Source organism: Antennarius striatus, chromosome 6, assembly GCF_040054535.1.
Source record: "Antennarius striatus isolate MH-2024 chromosome 6, ASM4005453v1, whole genome shotgun sequence".
NCBI classification, from domain to species: domain Eukaryota; kingdom Metazoa; phylum Chordata; class Actinopteri; order Lophiiformes; family Antennariidae; genus Antennarius; species Antennarius striatus.
The window spans coordinates 23508800-23524453 of record NC_090781.1 but is presented as its reverse complement, the minus strand read 5'-3'; the positions used below and the strand labels follow the sequence as shown (position 1 = coordinate 23524453).

The window sequence follows — 15654 nt, the reverse complement described above, 5'->3', positions numbered from 1 at the left end:
GGGGTGGAATTAAAATTGTGTAAAACGTGTGAGTGCTACATCAGTATTCCGGTTAGGAAGTAAAGGCATTTTAAAAGGCTGTAAATGGCTTGGCAGATGATTAACCAAAGGGCTGAGGTCAATTACCTCACAATTTACATCATTCAGGAAGTGATTTGTCAAGGGAACTGTTCTAGGAGGGTAGTTTTCACCCAGAATAAAATCATAAAGAGTGAAAGGTCTATCATTGTAAGCCTTAGAGCCTGAAATTAAATTAAATTACAATGTGCCAATTCTAAGTCTAGTGAAATTCCAACAAATTGCAAGGTTTTCATTTAAAGAGAAGAAAGGAGCTATCATGTACACAATAGGACAATCAGCTACAATTTGTAGTGTTTAAATGTTGGTAAAACAAAACTTAAAAAATAATTATGTATTAGTCACATTAGGGTTTATGCTGTTTATATTTGAAGTTTTTCACTAACAAAATCTGTGTTGCTGCCTCGGCAAGACAGCAGCAATTCACACACAACAACAAGAGGTGTCTCACCGACAGTGAGGGGTCGTGAGAGGTGTAGTTGGCCCAACGTTCATTCTCCAGTTCCTCCATCACCTACAGCATGCAGAGAGAGTTGAGGGAGGAGGGGTATACATATTGTTAACAGGCAAACTCTCACACATACACAAAGTGCACAGTGCAAACAGGAATTCATGCGTTACAATATTTATACACACACTCCAAAGACTGCATGTCTGAATGCACTCACAAACACGTGTCACACACTGTTTCGCTGTGAGTGCAAGTCTCTACAGGCAACGAGGAGTAGAGACACACACACGTATACACACCTCCCAGACATTCACTGACAGAACACACCTGGTTCATGGCGCTCTTCAGCCACGTATCCACAGCCACACCGACCTGCCGCAGGAGGTCCAGCCGAGCCTCGGCTTTCAACTTTATTGTCTTTGGAGAGACAGAAGAGGGCCGAGCATGTTATCAAATCAATTATATAACCGATCTGACAAGTGCTTGGCTCCTAAAACAGGAACCTGCTTGACAGCTGGCTGACTGCCATGTTAATATATTCTGGCACATACTGAACCTTTGTCACTGATTTAACCTGCTGAGTGAAAAGTTATTAGGACCGAGGACATTTGCAGATTTTTATATTACATTAATCATTAATTGCGCTTCCATTTGTTTGAGGTAAAAATGCACTCATTTCGTCTCACGTTGTGGTGATTTGCAGTTTCATTTTGATGTGTTTCACTTTGATTGTTTGTATTATTCCTTCATCCTTCCATTTGGTCATTGGTTTTGCGTCCAATGAGTGGATTTAAGCTTGGTGATATTGAAAAGTTTATGAAATTATCTACTTTCCACCATGTTGACATAGCTGAAGCAATTAACTTGAGAATGTTTTTATAGTACAGATTGATCTAGAAATCAAATCACTGATGGATTTCATCTTTTCTGCCCTTCAGCTGTATTTCATTCAGGTCAGGTCAGGTCACTGACAGAGTGACGGTGTGAGGATTTGAACTTTATCTCATTTAGTCTGATCAATGGCAAACACTGTGAACCCCAGACATGGCCCGTGTTCTTTCCAAATTTGATTTATCTCAAATTAAATGAGATTTATTGGCAGAAATTCAAACTAATATTTTCAGAAAAATGTGATTCAAAAATCCCCTACAAGAATGTGAAAACTGCTCCAGTCCACCAACAAAGGTGAACACTTCTCTGGCTTTTTGCCATATTTTTTAAAATTACCATAAAGCTTAGATAAGCAGCTTATATGTCTAATAAAAGATCTCCAAGCTCTTGAAATGTATACATGATTCAGGGCATCAATTTAAGGCCTCCTGCAGCGTTTGCTGTAAATATTCAGATGGAAATTGCGAGTCAGAAGAGGATACCTGCTGACATTGCTCCCACCTATTAAGCATATTAAACTAGAGTAGCTTGTCACAGATATTCCTGCAGCTAACATGCTAGGATGGATGGTTAAAACTCCAGTGCACACAGAGCGCTGACTCTAAACACAACACCCATTTTCATTTCAAACCACTTTTGCCATTTATTTTAAAAGTTACATGAAGCTGCTATGAGCGTCACACATTCTGCTCCTTAAGATGCCGATGATACTAAAGACTAAACATATAAGTCTGGATTCCACATATTATTCCACAAATGCTAAATATAGGCTGTGCTTCATTATCTTACTCATGTACTGCAACATGCTTGACAGGATGAGGAAGGTAATTCATGTTAAAAGAAAAAATGGCACAATCACTATCCACATAACACTGCAGACAAATCCAGATAATGTCTTTTGTGCTGCTTTCACTCTCTTTATACTTGTGAGATAAGAGCTCTGTGATGAGGCCATTTGTACCAAGCAAGCTCATAAAATATTAACCGTTTTGCTCAAACTAGTGCTAGCTCAGAGCAGCAAAGAATAGGAGACACAGGAACCGAGAGGCTGACAGAGAGGGGGATGTGTCAGGAAAACGGAGGGGTGGTCACATGTAAGCATTCTGCAGTAAGTAATTACTTTACGGAAATGGGAGATCACAAGATTCCGACAGTCTGACAGGTGGACGTAAATAACAGCTTGTCTATCAATGGAAAGCCGTGAATCGGCATTACATGTGAAGAGAAAAACTTCAATATGATAAAATATAGAAGAAAATACAGTAAAAAGTCATCACATGATGGGCTAGCATCCACAGAGGAGTGTTTTCCGACAGCAGAGGGTGCCAAATACGTGAAAACATGATTAAACAAGCTGCACCAAAGACGAAAAGGTAGCATAGAGGTCGGACTCGGCAGTTCAAAGGTAGAGAGATGAAACTGAAAAGCACCAATGTAGAAACTTCAGTAAGCAAACAGAGGCAATGAGTGGAAGATGATGAAGTTGTCTCATTTGGTTTGTGCCAATCTCTGAAAATCAATACATAACTGATAGATATGTAAAGAATGGATTTGTCTGCAAATGAAAAGGCTGAGAGAGAAGAAAATAAAGTGAACACAAAAAGAAATTCGAGGCTGACTCTTGTCATAATTCTTATTCACTTGCTGCTGTTGTTTCACTCAGCCAGTCTGTCTTGCTGCTTGTTTATGCTGCTCTTGCTCTTTACATAGAGTATTTGTCTGCTTGCTGTCTGCCTGTTGCCTGAGTGCTAGACGGCTGGTAAAACATTTAAGGCTTGTTGCCATAATGCTGATTGTGATTGTCCCGATAATCTTCCCTTGAGAGAGAGGCTTTCCTTGTAAAGGGAATTTGTCCTTAATATCTTCTCTGTTAAAAATAAGGATGAAATGCTTCGGATCCCCACTACAAGTGTATTTCATTGAACTAAGACTAAAGCCTGAATTGATGATGAGGAACACACAGCTATAATCTTATGTACCTGGACCTGTTTTCAGAACACACATTAGGTTTTAACAAGCTGTTAGCGTTATCATCAGTTGAGTTTTATAACGCAAGTAAAAAGGCCTCCTACATCGTTAGTCGACATCACACGCAGTCGTATCTTCAGATACCAGATTAATCCATTCTGCGAATGAGTCCATAAAATAAACAGTGTCTGCATAATCTCATGACAAAAGAGTGTTACCCAGACTTAAATACCTTGTGTATTAATTGTAAGTGTGAACGCACATCTTATCCACTAATTGTGTGCTGCTTCAGTAAAAAGTAACAACTCATAAGTCAAACAATTCCCCATTTAAAATAAGTAAAATGGTTCCAGCCTTGTCAAAAAGCCCCAAACCCCCAAAATTATGAAAAAACGTATTTTTGATCAACCAGTAGACATGCAGACTTCTCCTTTGTATAATTAACTTTACACATAGATTAAGTAAACCTTGACGAAGTATGAAAAGTGCAGTTCTTGCTAATTATCGATCTGACAAAAAGATCCATTTTCAGACAATTTGAGACAGGATAATTAATGTCAAATAAAAATCCAGTATAAATAAATAAATTAAAACAGCAAGGAGATGAACAACCAGTCACAGCTTTATGCATTATGTATTGCAGTTCACATTTACCTTGCTGTTCTGCAGACAGCTGTGAACTGTCATGTTAAGTGTGTTTAAACGGAAACAAGTCCGTATGTGGGAGGATTATTGGGTTTTGTGAATAAAAACGGCTCAAAGACTCCATGATCCGACGTCTCCTGTTATGTGAGAAGGGCGTATTGATTAATCTGGGGCCATGTTTGCTAATTTCCCTCTGCCTTGTTTGGCTAAACAGATTAGCAGATTGAATGTGTATTATCACTATTTGCATTTCTAACATTTACCCGATAATTAGTCAGTCAGTCAAGCAGGGCTTGACTGACTGACTAATTGAAAATGATAATTTTTTTCATTTTCTATGTATGCATTGTGTGTGCCACAGAAGAGTGTTAATCTATGACAATATGCTACAACTGATCCAACCAAAGATGTACAGTACATGATATTGTTTAATTCCAGAAGAGAGGAGTCATCTCTCCATCTGTTCTCAGTACCATACTGTGCGGGGACGGACCTTGGCTCGGGAAAACGTCCAAACTTCAAATAGAATAGAGTCTAATTTTGATGCAGACACCGATGCAGGAAGAACATACCCTTTGAATTCTAACCTCTGTTAAATAGTGATCAGAAATAAACCTCAAACCTCAGCTTTGCGTATGTTTTCTTTGGTGTCATCTATCTTCATCTCCAGGTCTAGTCTGCCCTGCTCTGTGGGGGGCAAACCGTGGCTGTCACATTCCTCCAGGCACTAAAATAACACATGTGGACAAACAAGTCAGACAGCAGTCCTAATCTGGTTACATTAAATATGATTCCAAATTTATATAATATTAACATTCAGTGTGTGTGTGTGTGTGTGTGTGTGTGTGTGTGTGTGCTTACTCTCTTGTAATGTATGATGTTTTTGTGTTCTCTGGCTACTCTGGTCGCCCATTTCCTGGCTTCCTTGTTCAGGCTGTGCTCCTCTGTCGTCCCCGTCTCCGACTCCAGCTGACGACTCTGATACAAACAAGCATACATGTACATCAGACAGGCATGGGTAAACACACATCCAGTCCCCAAGCACACACATACACACACACACACAAGCACCGGCATTACAGACACCCACACACACGTATACAAACTTAAGTATACTGGGGATGATACTGGCACAAAAGTGTTAAAGATAAAATTAGCTGCAGGAAAAGAAATCTCAGATACAGATATGGATGTGAGAGGATGCCATAGGTTTTTTTTTTCTTTTGCTTCACCAATACAAGGACATGTGCAGGCCTGTCAAAGAAAATGCAGATGAGCCACAATACAATTTCTTTACTAAACAGAGTCTCAAATAGTAGTTGCTATTCCAGAACTATGAGCAAAATCATCCCAATGACCATTTCTGTTATTATTAGATGTTTAAAATGTTGTAAAATCATTAAAATCAAGTTTTGTATTTAGCGTGTTCCTTTCTGTTGTTGTTTATTTATTTCTCAAACGGTTCAGAAACCAAATGATACCAGCTGATGTTTTTTGTTCACTTGCTTAGGAATGATAATCCATCATAAACATGACTCGCAAATCTGCCATCCCAGTCCCTTCATTTCTTTCAATCTGTAACATCTCTTCAGTTGTGTCCTCCTTCTGATTGACACGTAATCTACTCGTGTTGCTAATGTCTATCCGTGGGTAAATTCTGCTGCAAAAATCAGTAGGGTATTTCATTACATAACAATTAAATCATTACTTAATTACAGATTTCCAAGAAAAACAACCTGAGCTTCAGGATGTTCATACATTCAGCGTCTCTGATTGGTGTCTACAGACCTTAGAAAACAGCATCTGCATCATCTCATAATAAAAGAGACTAAAATACCTCATGCACATCATATCTATTAATTGTGTGCTGCTTCAGTAACAACATGGCATAAATATAGCTAAGTACAGGTATGAAATGAAGACTATTACAGGGGAGATTTACAGCTTAATTATATTCAGGCAATGGGGAATGAATGAGAGTTACAGAAGTGAGGCGCAAGGCAACACCTGAAAAAGGGATTTAACCTCATGTTGCAGAGTCAGTAAGGGAAATTTAAACATTGACAATTTGGATACGAATATTGAAATATTGATGGAATCAATAAGAGTTTTTTTATTTTATTTTCAGGCAGCCTTTTAGAAACTACATGTTACAGGATGCATGTAAAATACTTTTTTTCTGTGCATGTCACCTGTCAGTGAAACCTTCCCTGATTTTTCATTCTATTTATCAATTTTATGTTTAAATGAAGCATCCTGGTATCCCAATTAAAAAAATGACATGAAACATTGTGCTGGTACAAAACAGCTGATCATCTAATGCAGTGTGTGAGTCGATGTAGGGCACGGTGTAGTAAACTACTGAATAAATATGTTGCTGAAATGATCAAGATCTCGTCGGGACTTTCAGTAGATATAGACTGTGTTTATTTGACTGGATTATTAAAGTGTGAAAGTGCTGATGTAATAAACCAATTAAAGTTGGGGTCACGACACTAAATCATTAGCAAGCACTTGAAATGTGATAACAAGAAACGCCATGACTAGTCAGCAGCCAGAAGGTTGAGGAGGTGAGAATGAATATGTTAATATGTGGACTTATGTGTGAATGGAAGGAACAACATTTACTGGTGGGAAACTTTGAAATTAAAATCTCTTTCTCTTTCTTTTGTTCAAACAAAATTGTTTTTACCTGACATCCAATTCAGAGGCTATTATTAATGTTTATTAACGGACATTGATTGTTTTTGTTCCTCATTCCTGAAAAGATGAGAAAATGTCTGCGGACATATCGTCAGCATTTGAAAAGGAGATAAAAAGTTAGATCCAAGTCCTGCACTACAAAAAATGTATAAATGTACACCTAAAAGTTACCATCATGTTTCCTAAATGCTAATGCATTAAGATTACAGATTACAGTTGAATGACATTCCTACTGGATTACAGGATCTTACTGGATAAAATAACTGTGTGTTACATCTGTCATCTGCCACTATCCTCTCTAAATATTTACACTGGACATTAGTTTAATAAAACCTTAGCTCACTTGAAGTTAAACAATCCTCAGTCTAAACTATACAAAGTGGTTCTTTACTATCATGTTACTGTGAGACCAAAGCCCAGTTAATTTGCCCTATAAAAAGTTAACGCACAAGTTAAACGCTCTGCCTGTTGCTAAAAGAAACATACCACCGTCTTCAGTAAAGGTATTTAACCTCTTGAAAGGCAGTGACTAAAACTTCAGTTGACGCATAATTTCTATGACTTGTATCAATAGATTTTTAAAAGCAGTCACCAAAACCATTCGTGGCTTTCGGATTCTGAAAGCCATGAATGCATTGCTATGATTAGCCAGTTGTGTTAATGGTAAAGAAATGACCACATATCAACACTACAACACACACAAACTGTAACATGTGCAGAAGGAAACAGAGATATGCATATATCCCTAATAAAATGTGGCTTTTGTGTGGTGATTTGATTTGGATGTCTACAAAATAGATTTACTTACAATATATAAATCCACATAAAACACTCACCACTCACCATCACTTGAGAGGTTGATAGCAACACAGTGACATTTAGAAATCCAGCAAATGTGTTTCTCTATTTTCATGATGAGGCATCACCTGGACAATGCAGCGTATAGCAGCTTTCAATTCCTTTTCTACTGACATTTGACTGACTGTCTCTCATCAGTGAACCCTAGGAATGGTTACTTGACTCTAGAACACACGATGGGTCGGTTTTTAAAACCTAGTCAGTAGGGGCATCCATCTAACTAACAAAAGCTTTAGTGACACATACATACAACTAATGTGTGTGTGATGTTTTGAAACAGTGAAATGATCTGTGTAGTGACAATTTTGAGCGGATTCACTTTATGAATATTCATTTGTTCTCAGATTTCTCCTGAAGAGGAGATGCTGAGCTCATCACTATTTCCTGAGGTACCTTTTAATTTTGCTCCTCACAAACACACGCACTCACGCACGCACGCACGCACGCACGCACGCACGCACGCACGCACGCACGCACGCACGCACACACACACACACACACACACACACACACACATCAAGGGGAAGAAAATATCTTTTAAAGAACTTAAATGTAGCGTAGTGTAGAATATTATTTGGAATGTGTTCTGACCAGAATTGAAACAGAACCACTGATTTTACCTAATACTGAAATTATGCTGTAAAATATATATTAATACTGTATATAATATTGATAGATTTATTTGTGGCTTCTCCAGTGATACGTGCCTCCCCTTTCCCATCACTGTAGACGGTCTTACATTGGTACAGTAAAAAAAATTTGATTTTTTTTTTTTAGGAAGTAATAAATTAAAACTTGCAATACTTCAATGAATCAACATCTGTTAGGCCCCAAACATACATATATAGTATACTGATATGTCACTCATTGTCAGACAGTAAACGTGCACATGTTAAGAAAATGGACAGTCAGAAAATGGAGTGCATGGTCCATGGTAAGTGTCAGGAATGAAGATGGGAATGCTAACAACAGATCAGACTACCTGTGCCAGGGTCATTCTCATGGCACTGACCGGCGAAGGTTCAATGTCCACCAACTGCTGCACCGAGCTCAGAGTCTGGCACACACACGTACACACAGCACAGCACGCGCCCACACACACGCACACACACACACAGTGGCAGCAGTGCAAGCACACAGACACACAAAATACAAGGAGGGAGTTAATGAAAGGAAAGTATTAGCAAGGTTGAACAGGATCAAGCCGGGCTCACACTACAGGAGTCTGAACATCCTAATGAAACCAGGTTTTCAGTCTTGAGTGGGATCTGCAGGCGACCACAATAGTACGGTAAGATAAGCTAAGATTGAACTTTATTAATCCCGAGGGAAATTCTGTATGCTAGCTAATGGTAGCCTAAAAGGATAAGATTTTTATTGACGCTTAGCACCATCAGCATCTCATGGGTATTTTGTCAGATTTAAGTAGAATACTAAAACAACTTTGAATTGAAAATGGCCCCAGTGTGGCCAAAAGGAGATCGGGAGGTGTGAGGCTGGTTCTCTCAGCGCGACACGCTAAGTTCCACACCAGATGTCTGTCCCCATCGTCAGGTGGGGTGAACTGGGGTGTACTTTTGTGTTGTTGCTCCTGTAGTGTTAGCTCCGGTTCAGGAAAACAAAGGGAAGGAACAGCACATTGTTAATTTAGAATCTTGTTCGAGAACTAGTTTAGTGTTGAAAGAAGAAGAGAAGAAATATGACAAAACACATAAATAAGCAGAGAGAGAGAGAGAGACTGGAAGCAGCTAAGAAACAAGAGAGACACAATGACTCAGAAACAAGAGAGGAAAGGATGGATGCAGAAAAATTCAGACCAAGATCCCCTGGGAAACATCTCCTCGAATTTAAGAAATACTTGAAGCAATACTTAACATCCTTGGAGGGGTGAGACACATGATTGTCATCACTGCATAATGACTGTGCAGGAAATGATGGATTTGCAAATGAAATTTAGCTCGTGAGGAAAACAATTAACTGCACAGAAAAGTTCCCAGTGGTCTCATTACACTGGCTTCAAAATAATGAGTTACAACACAGTAGATTCAAGCTTCTGTCTTTCTGTCACCAGAATGTAACTGGACAACTTCTCTTTTACATGAAGGAAACAAAAGAGCCCATGATCTCTCTGGAGAATAAGAATGATCAGAGCCTCAGCTCTCTCATTTCCAGCTTGGCAAGCCTCTCAGTCCCAGATGTATTAATGGGAACCTCGAAAATATTAAAAATAGACTCTACACAAATGTGGTTTCAGTCATTTAATTGCATGAGACGAGCTACAGACATTAGCCACAATATATAAATCTGATGGGGACAAAAAGTAAGACGACGGAAAAGCCCACATGTGGATGGTCGGTGTTTGTGTGTCTGTATCTGAATCTGATGAAGATAGAAGTAACGTGAACATTGTGTTGAGTGATCAGGTTCATACACCAGCAATTAATGCTCAAAAACAAAGTCATGGACTCAGAATAAACCCCAGATTTCCATGGTGAACAGGAATATGAACAGTGGCTGTGTGTGTGTGCAGCTACTTTATCCAATACTCACCGCGTCACATTCGCTGGGCTGGAACTGGAAGTCATGTGCTTTGTGAAACACAGGGTTTTCCTGCATGTACAACTGCTGGTTGAACTCTGGCATTATCTGAAGAGAAGGACAAGAAGAGAGAGAATTCAGCCAGAACTGGAAAAAAAATATCTCAATCCATTGAAATTTCGCAAAATGTGCTAACTACTGACGCTCCATGGCAACAGTGAGCAAATATTTCAGATTCACAAATTGATTTTGGGTTTGAAATTTTGAGTATCATCCATGTTATACTATGAGCATGTTTACTTGGGACTAGAAATTTTTAAAAAAATGGAATATAAGGTTGGACGGGTCCCCTAAAATCAGTTATATAATACGTTCATTATTATTATTAAAATAATGGACACAAAAATTTTTCCTAATTCTAATCCCAGGCTGAATTTCCGTGTCATCATCAATTTTTCTGAAAGATACACGTTGTTTTGTTAAAATGAACACTTCGACTAAACAATCATGTTAACAACAGCGGTGGATTTTAACCACAATGTCTCTTTCGTATTTCAAAACAGATTCACACAGGAGTGTGGAGGGTGTGACTCACCCTGGTGGATTTGTCCAACAGGAACTGGAAGGTGTTGTGTGTGGCTTGAGAGGCTTCTAGCTCAGTGCGACACAGCGCTACCAGGTAATCTTTGACGTGCTCATAGATCCTGCCATCCAACGCCTGGAGGAGAGAGAGAAAGACACACATAGAGAGAAACCTGTGGGTCACATTGAATAATGTATTGCTTTCAGTGCAATTCCATAATCCTACTGGAGGGAAAGAGGGTCAAACAGTAAATGAATAACTGCACAAGCTTTAGTAATGGACTTCATACTATAACATACACAGCAATGGTTTCTCACCACCAATTCTGTGACTGGGAGCGGGACAAAAAATTTTATTTCTTGTCCCTGGTTTTTTTTTTTTTTTTCAGTCTGGAGGAAAAACATCCCTTCAAGCATGAGAAGTTATAAGTCACACCGGCTTCCTTCAATACAGCTTCTCCTGCAGGCTTTGGATGAGTAAACCCTTCATAAAACATACGGTATGTCTCAATACTCACAAATACATTCTAGGAAACGCAGCAGCTTCAAAAACATGTAATCTGCTAATGAATCGGATTATCATTAAAAACACGCTACTACTACATTGTCAGATATTTTGTCTCTGCCCTGAGGACAGGATATGATAAAAATCTAACCCACAGAGCAACTTCCACTTATAGTTTCTGATTAGAGCTGTTGTCTAGTCGGCGTGGGAGTGTTAAGTCTGTGACTGACTGACAACTCACTCGAGCTGCTGTTTCAATTCAGAGAAACAAGTTTTGTAATGATGAGCTAAAGTCCCTCCAGCTTTAACGTAACTGTCGTTACGATCAGTAAGACTGATTCAGATCATTTCATTTAAAAAAAACCCGAAAAAAACTTCCTTTAGAAATAAAAAAGTCTAAAAAAAAAAAAAAAAGAAGCAACAAGAAAGAGCAGAAAGTGTTTTTGTCTGACAGCTCTTTCAGTTGTGATGCACCGAAATAAAGACATTTTAATGGAGCATGCTGTCCAAATGAATAGTGTTTCTCTGGGGAGGCTGGGGTAGTGCGGCCAAGCTGGAGGACACACTGCCAAGCAGACAGATCATGAGAGTGTGAGAGGGAGGAAGAGAGACAGAGGGACAGAAACAGGGAGAGGGAGAGAGACTAGTTGAAAACATTTGTGAGCAAACGACAGAAACAGGAAGAAAAATAGTGTATAGGAGGTGTGTGTGTGTGTGTGTGTGTGTGTGTGTGTGTGTGTGTGTGTGTGTGTGTGTGTGTGTGTGTGTGTGTGTGTGTGTGTGTGTAAAAAGTGTGTTTCTTTGGATAGCGTTCTAACAGCTGCAGGGGAAGGTGAAGGGGTTCAGATTCCAATTCAACAACACACAGAGTTGCAGACACACACACACACACGGACACACACATACACACGCACACGCACACACTCAGACACTCTCTCACTCTTCTGGCCAGAGTACTTCATGAAAAGCTCACAGTCTCAGAATCTTGCACTCGCTCTCTGGCAGCCAGAGGATGAATCGAGCCAAGTCTACAACCTCCACTGGAGCAGCGACTTTCAAACACACACCAACTGTAGACATTCAAAAACATATTTTAAAATACACACATAGAAAAACATTCATAGACACACAATCACAAGAGACTAAAACAATGGGAAATCATCAAGGAAATTACATCATTATTGGGTGTGTTGTTGGCTAACTTCACTTTAAATGTTCCCTCATCACTTTGCTCATTTCCTCCTCCTCCTCCTCCTCTTTATTCTCTTCTTCCCCTCCTACTTGAGTCCATTTACAGCAGCATTGAAACAGAGTGAATCAGCTTCCAGAAAAAACCCTGATCTTAAATCGCTGGTCAGTGTGTGTGTGTGTGTGTGTGTGTGTGTGTGTGTGTGTGTGTGTGTGTGTGTGTGTGTGTGTGTGTGTGTGTGTGTGTGTGTGTGTGTGTGTGTGTTTGTATTGCCTTAAGAGCAGTTCAGTGGATGAGGAAGGACAGTAGAGGTGTTGAGTGTTAGATTGTGTGTTCAGTACACTGACAGTGAAAAGCATCGCCTGCCAACAGCAGAGGGAGCCGTGGAGCTCGCTAACACAAAAACACACACACAAACACACACTTACATGCACGCACACGTCCCTTTAGTGCAGCATGTCTGTTATTCAATGAATACGTATAGCGTGATTGGAGTGAAGTTCCAATCCGAATGAGGCATTCAGGCAGATGTGTCCTCATCCCTCATGTCAAGAACCCTTTTCACGATCTGTTCATCGTCTTCTTTTAAAGCATATTAAGTACTTTACATTCACGCAGGTACATGTGCTTTGTTATATTATGCCACTCTCTAAACTTCAAAGCTGAGTTCAAGAACTTTGCCATTAAAAAGTGGATCCCATTAAAAACTGAATTGCTGTAGGTTCTGGTTGTATTTTATATGAATACAATCAGAAATTTTAGCTAATGATTGTCACGCAACAATTCACCTATTTATTTATTTATTTATTCATAGGACTGGTTCTTTTTTACTTTAAATGTGGTGTTGTTATGTATACTGTGGTTGTACAGTATATTGTACCACATCACCCTTTTCCATTCTGTTGCAAATTGCGTCTTCTAAGTCATGTGGGTTCTCCTCCTTCATTTAGCTTAAAACCAAACTATGCTAACGACGGTGCTGTAACGTTCAGCCACTAAATGATAGACGACGTTTAAGTCACAACAAGTCTGACAAAAGGTCGAACGCTTGGAGAGTACAACAACATCACCCAGGACTGATTCTCCACAAGCAGCCGGAGTCACGTGACCAGATGACATAATTATCCTAAACATCGAGCACTAACATGGAAATCTGAATTTTCTGACAATTTCACAGTCATACATATTGATTGTGATTGTGATCATCTAAAATGAGTGGATTATACTGTGACTGCCCTGCTTTTAATATGCTGTGGTTGTTACTGTCTTCATGCTTGCTGCTGGTCCTTCCTTCAGAACATTGTTATCAGTGATTTTCAGGTGAAGACCTGCAAACTCCATGTATGACACTGCAGGGGACAGAGTGGATGAGCAGATTGCTTCCCTGTGGCAATGAGTATAAGAACACATAGATTTGTGTATGTTCATATTCCCCGACAGTCTTGTCCTTCTGTCACAAGGAGCTAATAATCTATTATTCAGAATGGCCTCATAGTATCCATGCTCAAACATGCCTGGGGCAAAGTAAATGAGAGTAAGGCAGAAGGAGACAGAGAAAAAAGTAGAGTGGAGAGGGAGCGAGTAAATTGCACAATGAAGAAAAAAAATTATTAGGGAGCCAAAACAAATTACAAGAAAAGACAAAAGCAGGCAGAAAATGAATGAGCTTCACTTAAGTTTGTAATTAATATTATAATGATTCTGAGTAAACAGCATCAATCTGATTTCACGGTTTAATCAGACCAGAAAAAAATAAGTCACCCAGTTAAATAAATGCGCATGTCCTCCAATGTGTGTCTCACAACTGTGAAAACAGAGTCCTGTCTGAGACCGGTGATTGGTGGGACAAAGAAAACATCCCTCATGTGATGACTGTGTTGATGTGTGTGTGCCAGGCATGTTTGGACAATATTTAAAAGTATGACATCACTGTCTCTCAGCTGTTTAACTTCACACAGTTGTTGAAGAGTACACAGTACAAACTGTAATACTGTGTCAATATTTGCCGTGTTTGCTTGTGTCTGCATAAACACAAATCAAGGCAGCACAAAATTCACATTAGTTAACAGACCTGAATTTATTCTAATCAAACTGCCTGAAAACATTATATATGTTCTAGTTGGATTTCTGCCAGTGATTTGGTTATGTACCCAGAAAAGTTAAGTACAACAGTAGCAGATGAAACTCAAACACCACCGCTGATGGGAAATGCATGGGTGACAGCAAATAGCCGACTGCGTCTCAACATTTAAATGTGATAACTAAGATTACATTTAAATCACTGAGCATGATTACCTACAAATGTTTACAGTGGTTAACAGTTACAAGCCACATGAAGGTTCCAGTCGTGTAACACAATAAGACAACTGAAACATATTTCACTCACTCCAATGAAGTCCAAAACATTCTTTGAATACTTAAGAAAGTTAAATCTTTACATTTTTGTATAAACTATCCCCTTCCAACTCTCTACCTCTGGGTATTATCAGTGCATGAGAATCTGAAATCGTTGCAAATAGCAAAAGAAAATGTCCAACATTTCCATTAATGTCTAGAGTCATAATAAAAGATGAGGATTCTGTCTTTCTCATCTTTCTTTTCTTCGGTCCTGTCTATGTTATTACCTGTATGCAGTGCAGTAGATCTGTATGGTAGTACCGGTCATGGTGAGCATTGGCAGCAGCTAACGTTAGCAAATAATCGTTCCTGGCCTGTGTCGCCTTGGAGTTGCAGTCACTTCTTTTAGCTTTTAACTAGAATGAAAGAGAGACAGATCACATTGTAGTACTACAGTAACAGACTGGTGCTGTAAGCTTTACTGCAACACATTACAGTTATTCTCTTTTTAGGTTCTGGGGTAATTTTATTTTTTTCAACATGGAAACTTGAAAGAGACGTCTGGCAAGCGCTGAGGGAATGGCGGTGTGTGCATCTGTGAGAGAGCCCTCTTACCTTTACACTTGCTCTCTGTAAACTAATTCTGGACTGAAAAAGACCCAGTTTAGACCTGAAAAAAAAACACAGAAAAACAGAGCAAATAAACTTCTAAATGTCTCCTTTTAATTCAACAAACAAATATGAAGTTATTACTCTCTGCATACTTCAAAATACTGAAAGAGACATATTCATACAGACTTTTGACCGTAATAGATTACTCAAACAAATATTAACAAGGCAAAGCACAAAGTAGAAAAGAATGCAGGCGATTCTAAAATACCACACCACTAATCTCTAACCCCTGCTCCA

General features: G+C 39.1%; 1 protein-coding gene across 1 annotated transcript in view; it reads right to left on the bottom strand.

Annotated features, from left to right (window-relative positions):
- The window catches only part of LOC137596166 (F-BAR and double SH3 domains protein 2-like), a 46507-nt gene that overhangs the window by 9936 nt on the left and 20917 nt on the right, over positions 1-15654 (bottom strand). The window contains exons 7-14 of the mRNA XM_068316473.1: positions 15361-15415; positions 15033-15161; positions 10728-10850; positions 10145-10240; positions 4895-5011; positions 4656-4760; positions 857-946; positions 530-592 (exon numbers count right to left, since the gene is read on the bottom strand). Of these exons, the coding sequence (XP_068172574.1) occupies positions 530-592; positions 857-946; positions 4656-4760; positions 4895-5011; positions 10145-10240; positions 10728-10850; positions 15033-15161; positions 15361-15415 (778 nt within the window). The remainder of the gene's footprint in view (positions 1-529; positions 593-856; positions 947-4655; positions 4761-4894; positions 5012-10144; positions 10241-10727; positions 10851-15032; positions 15162-15360; positions 15416-15654) is intronic.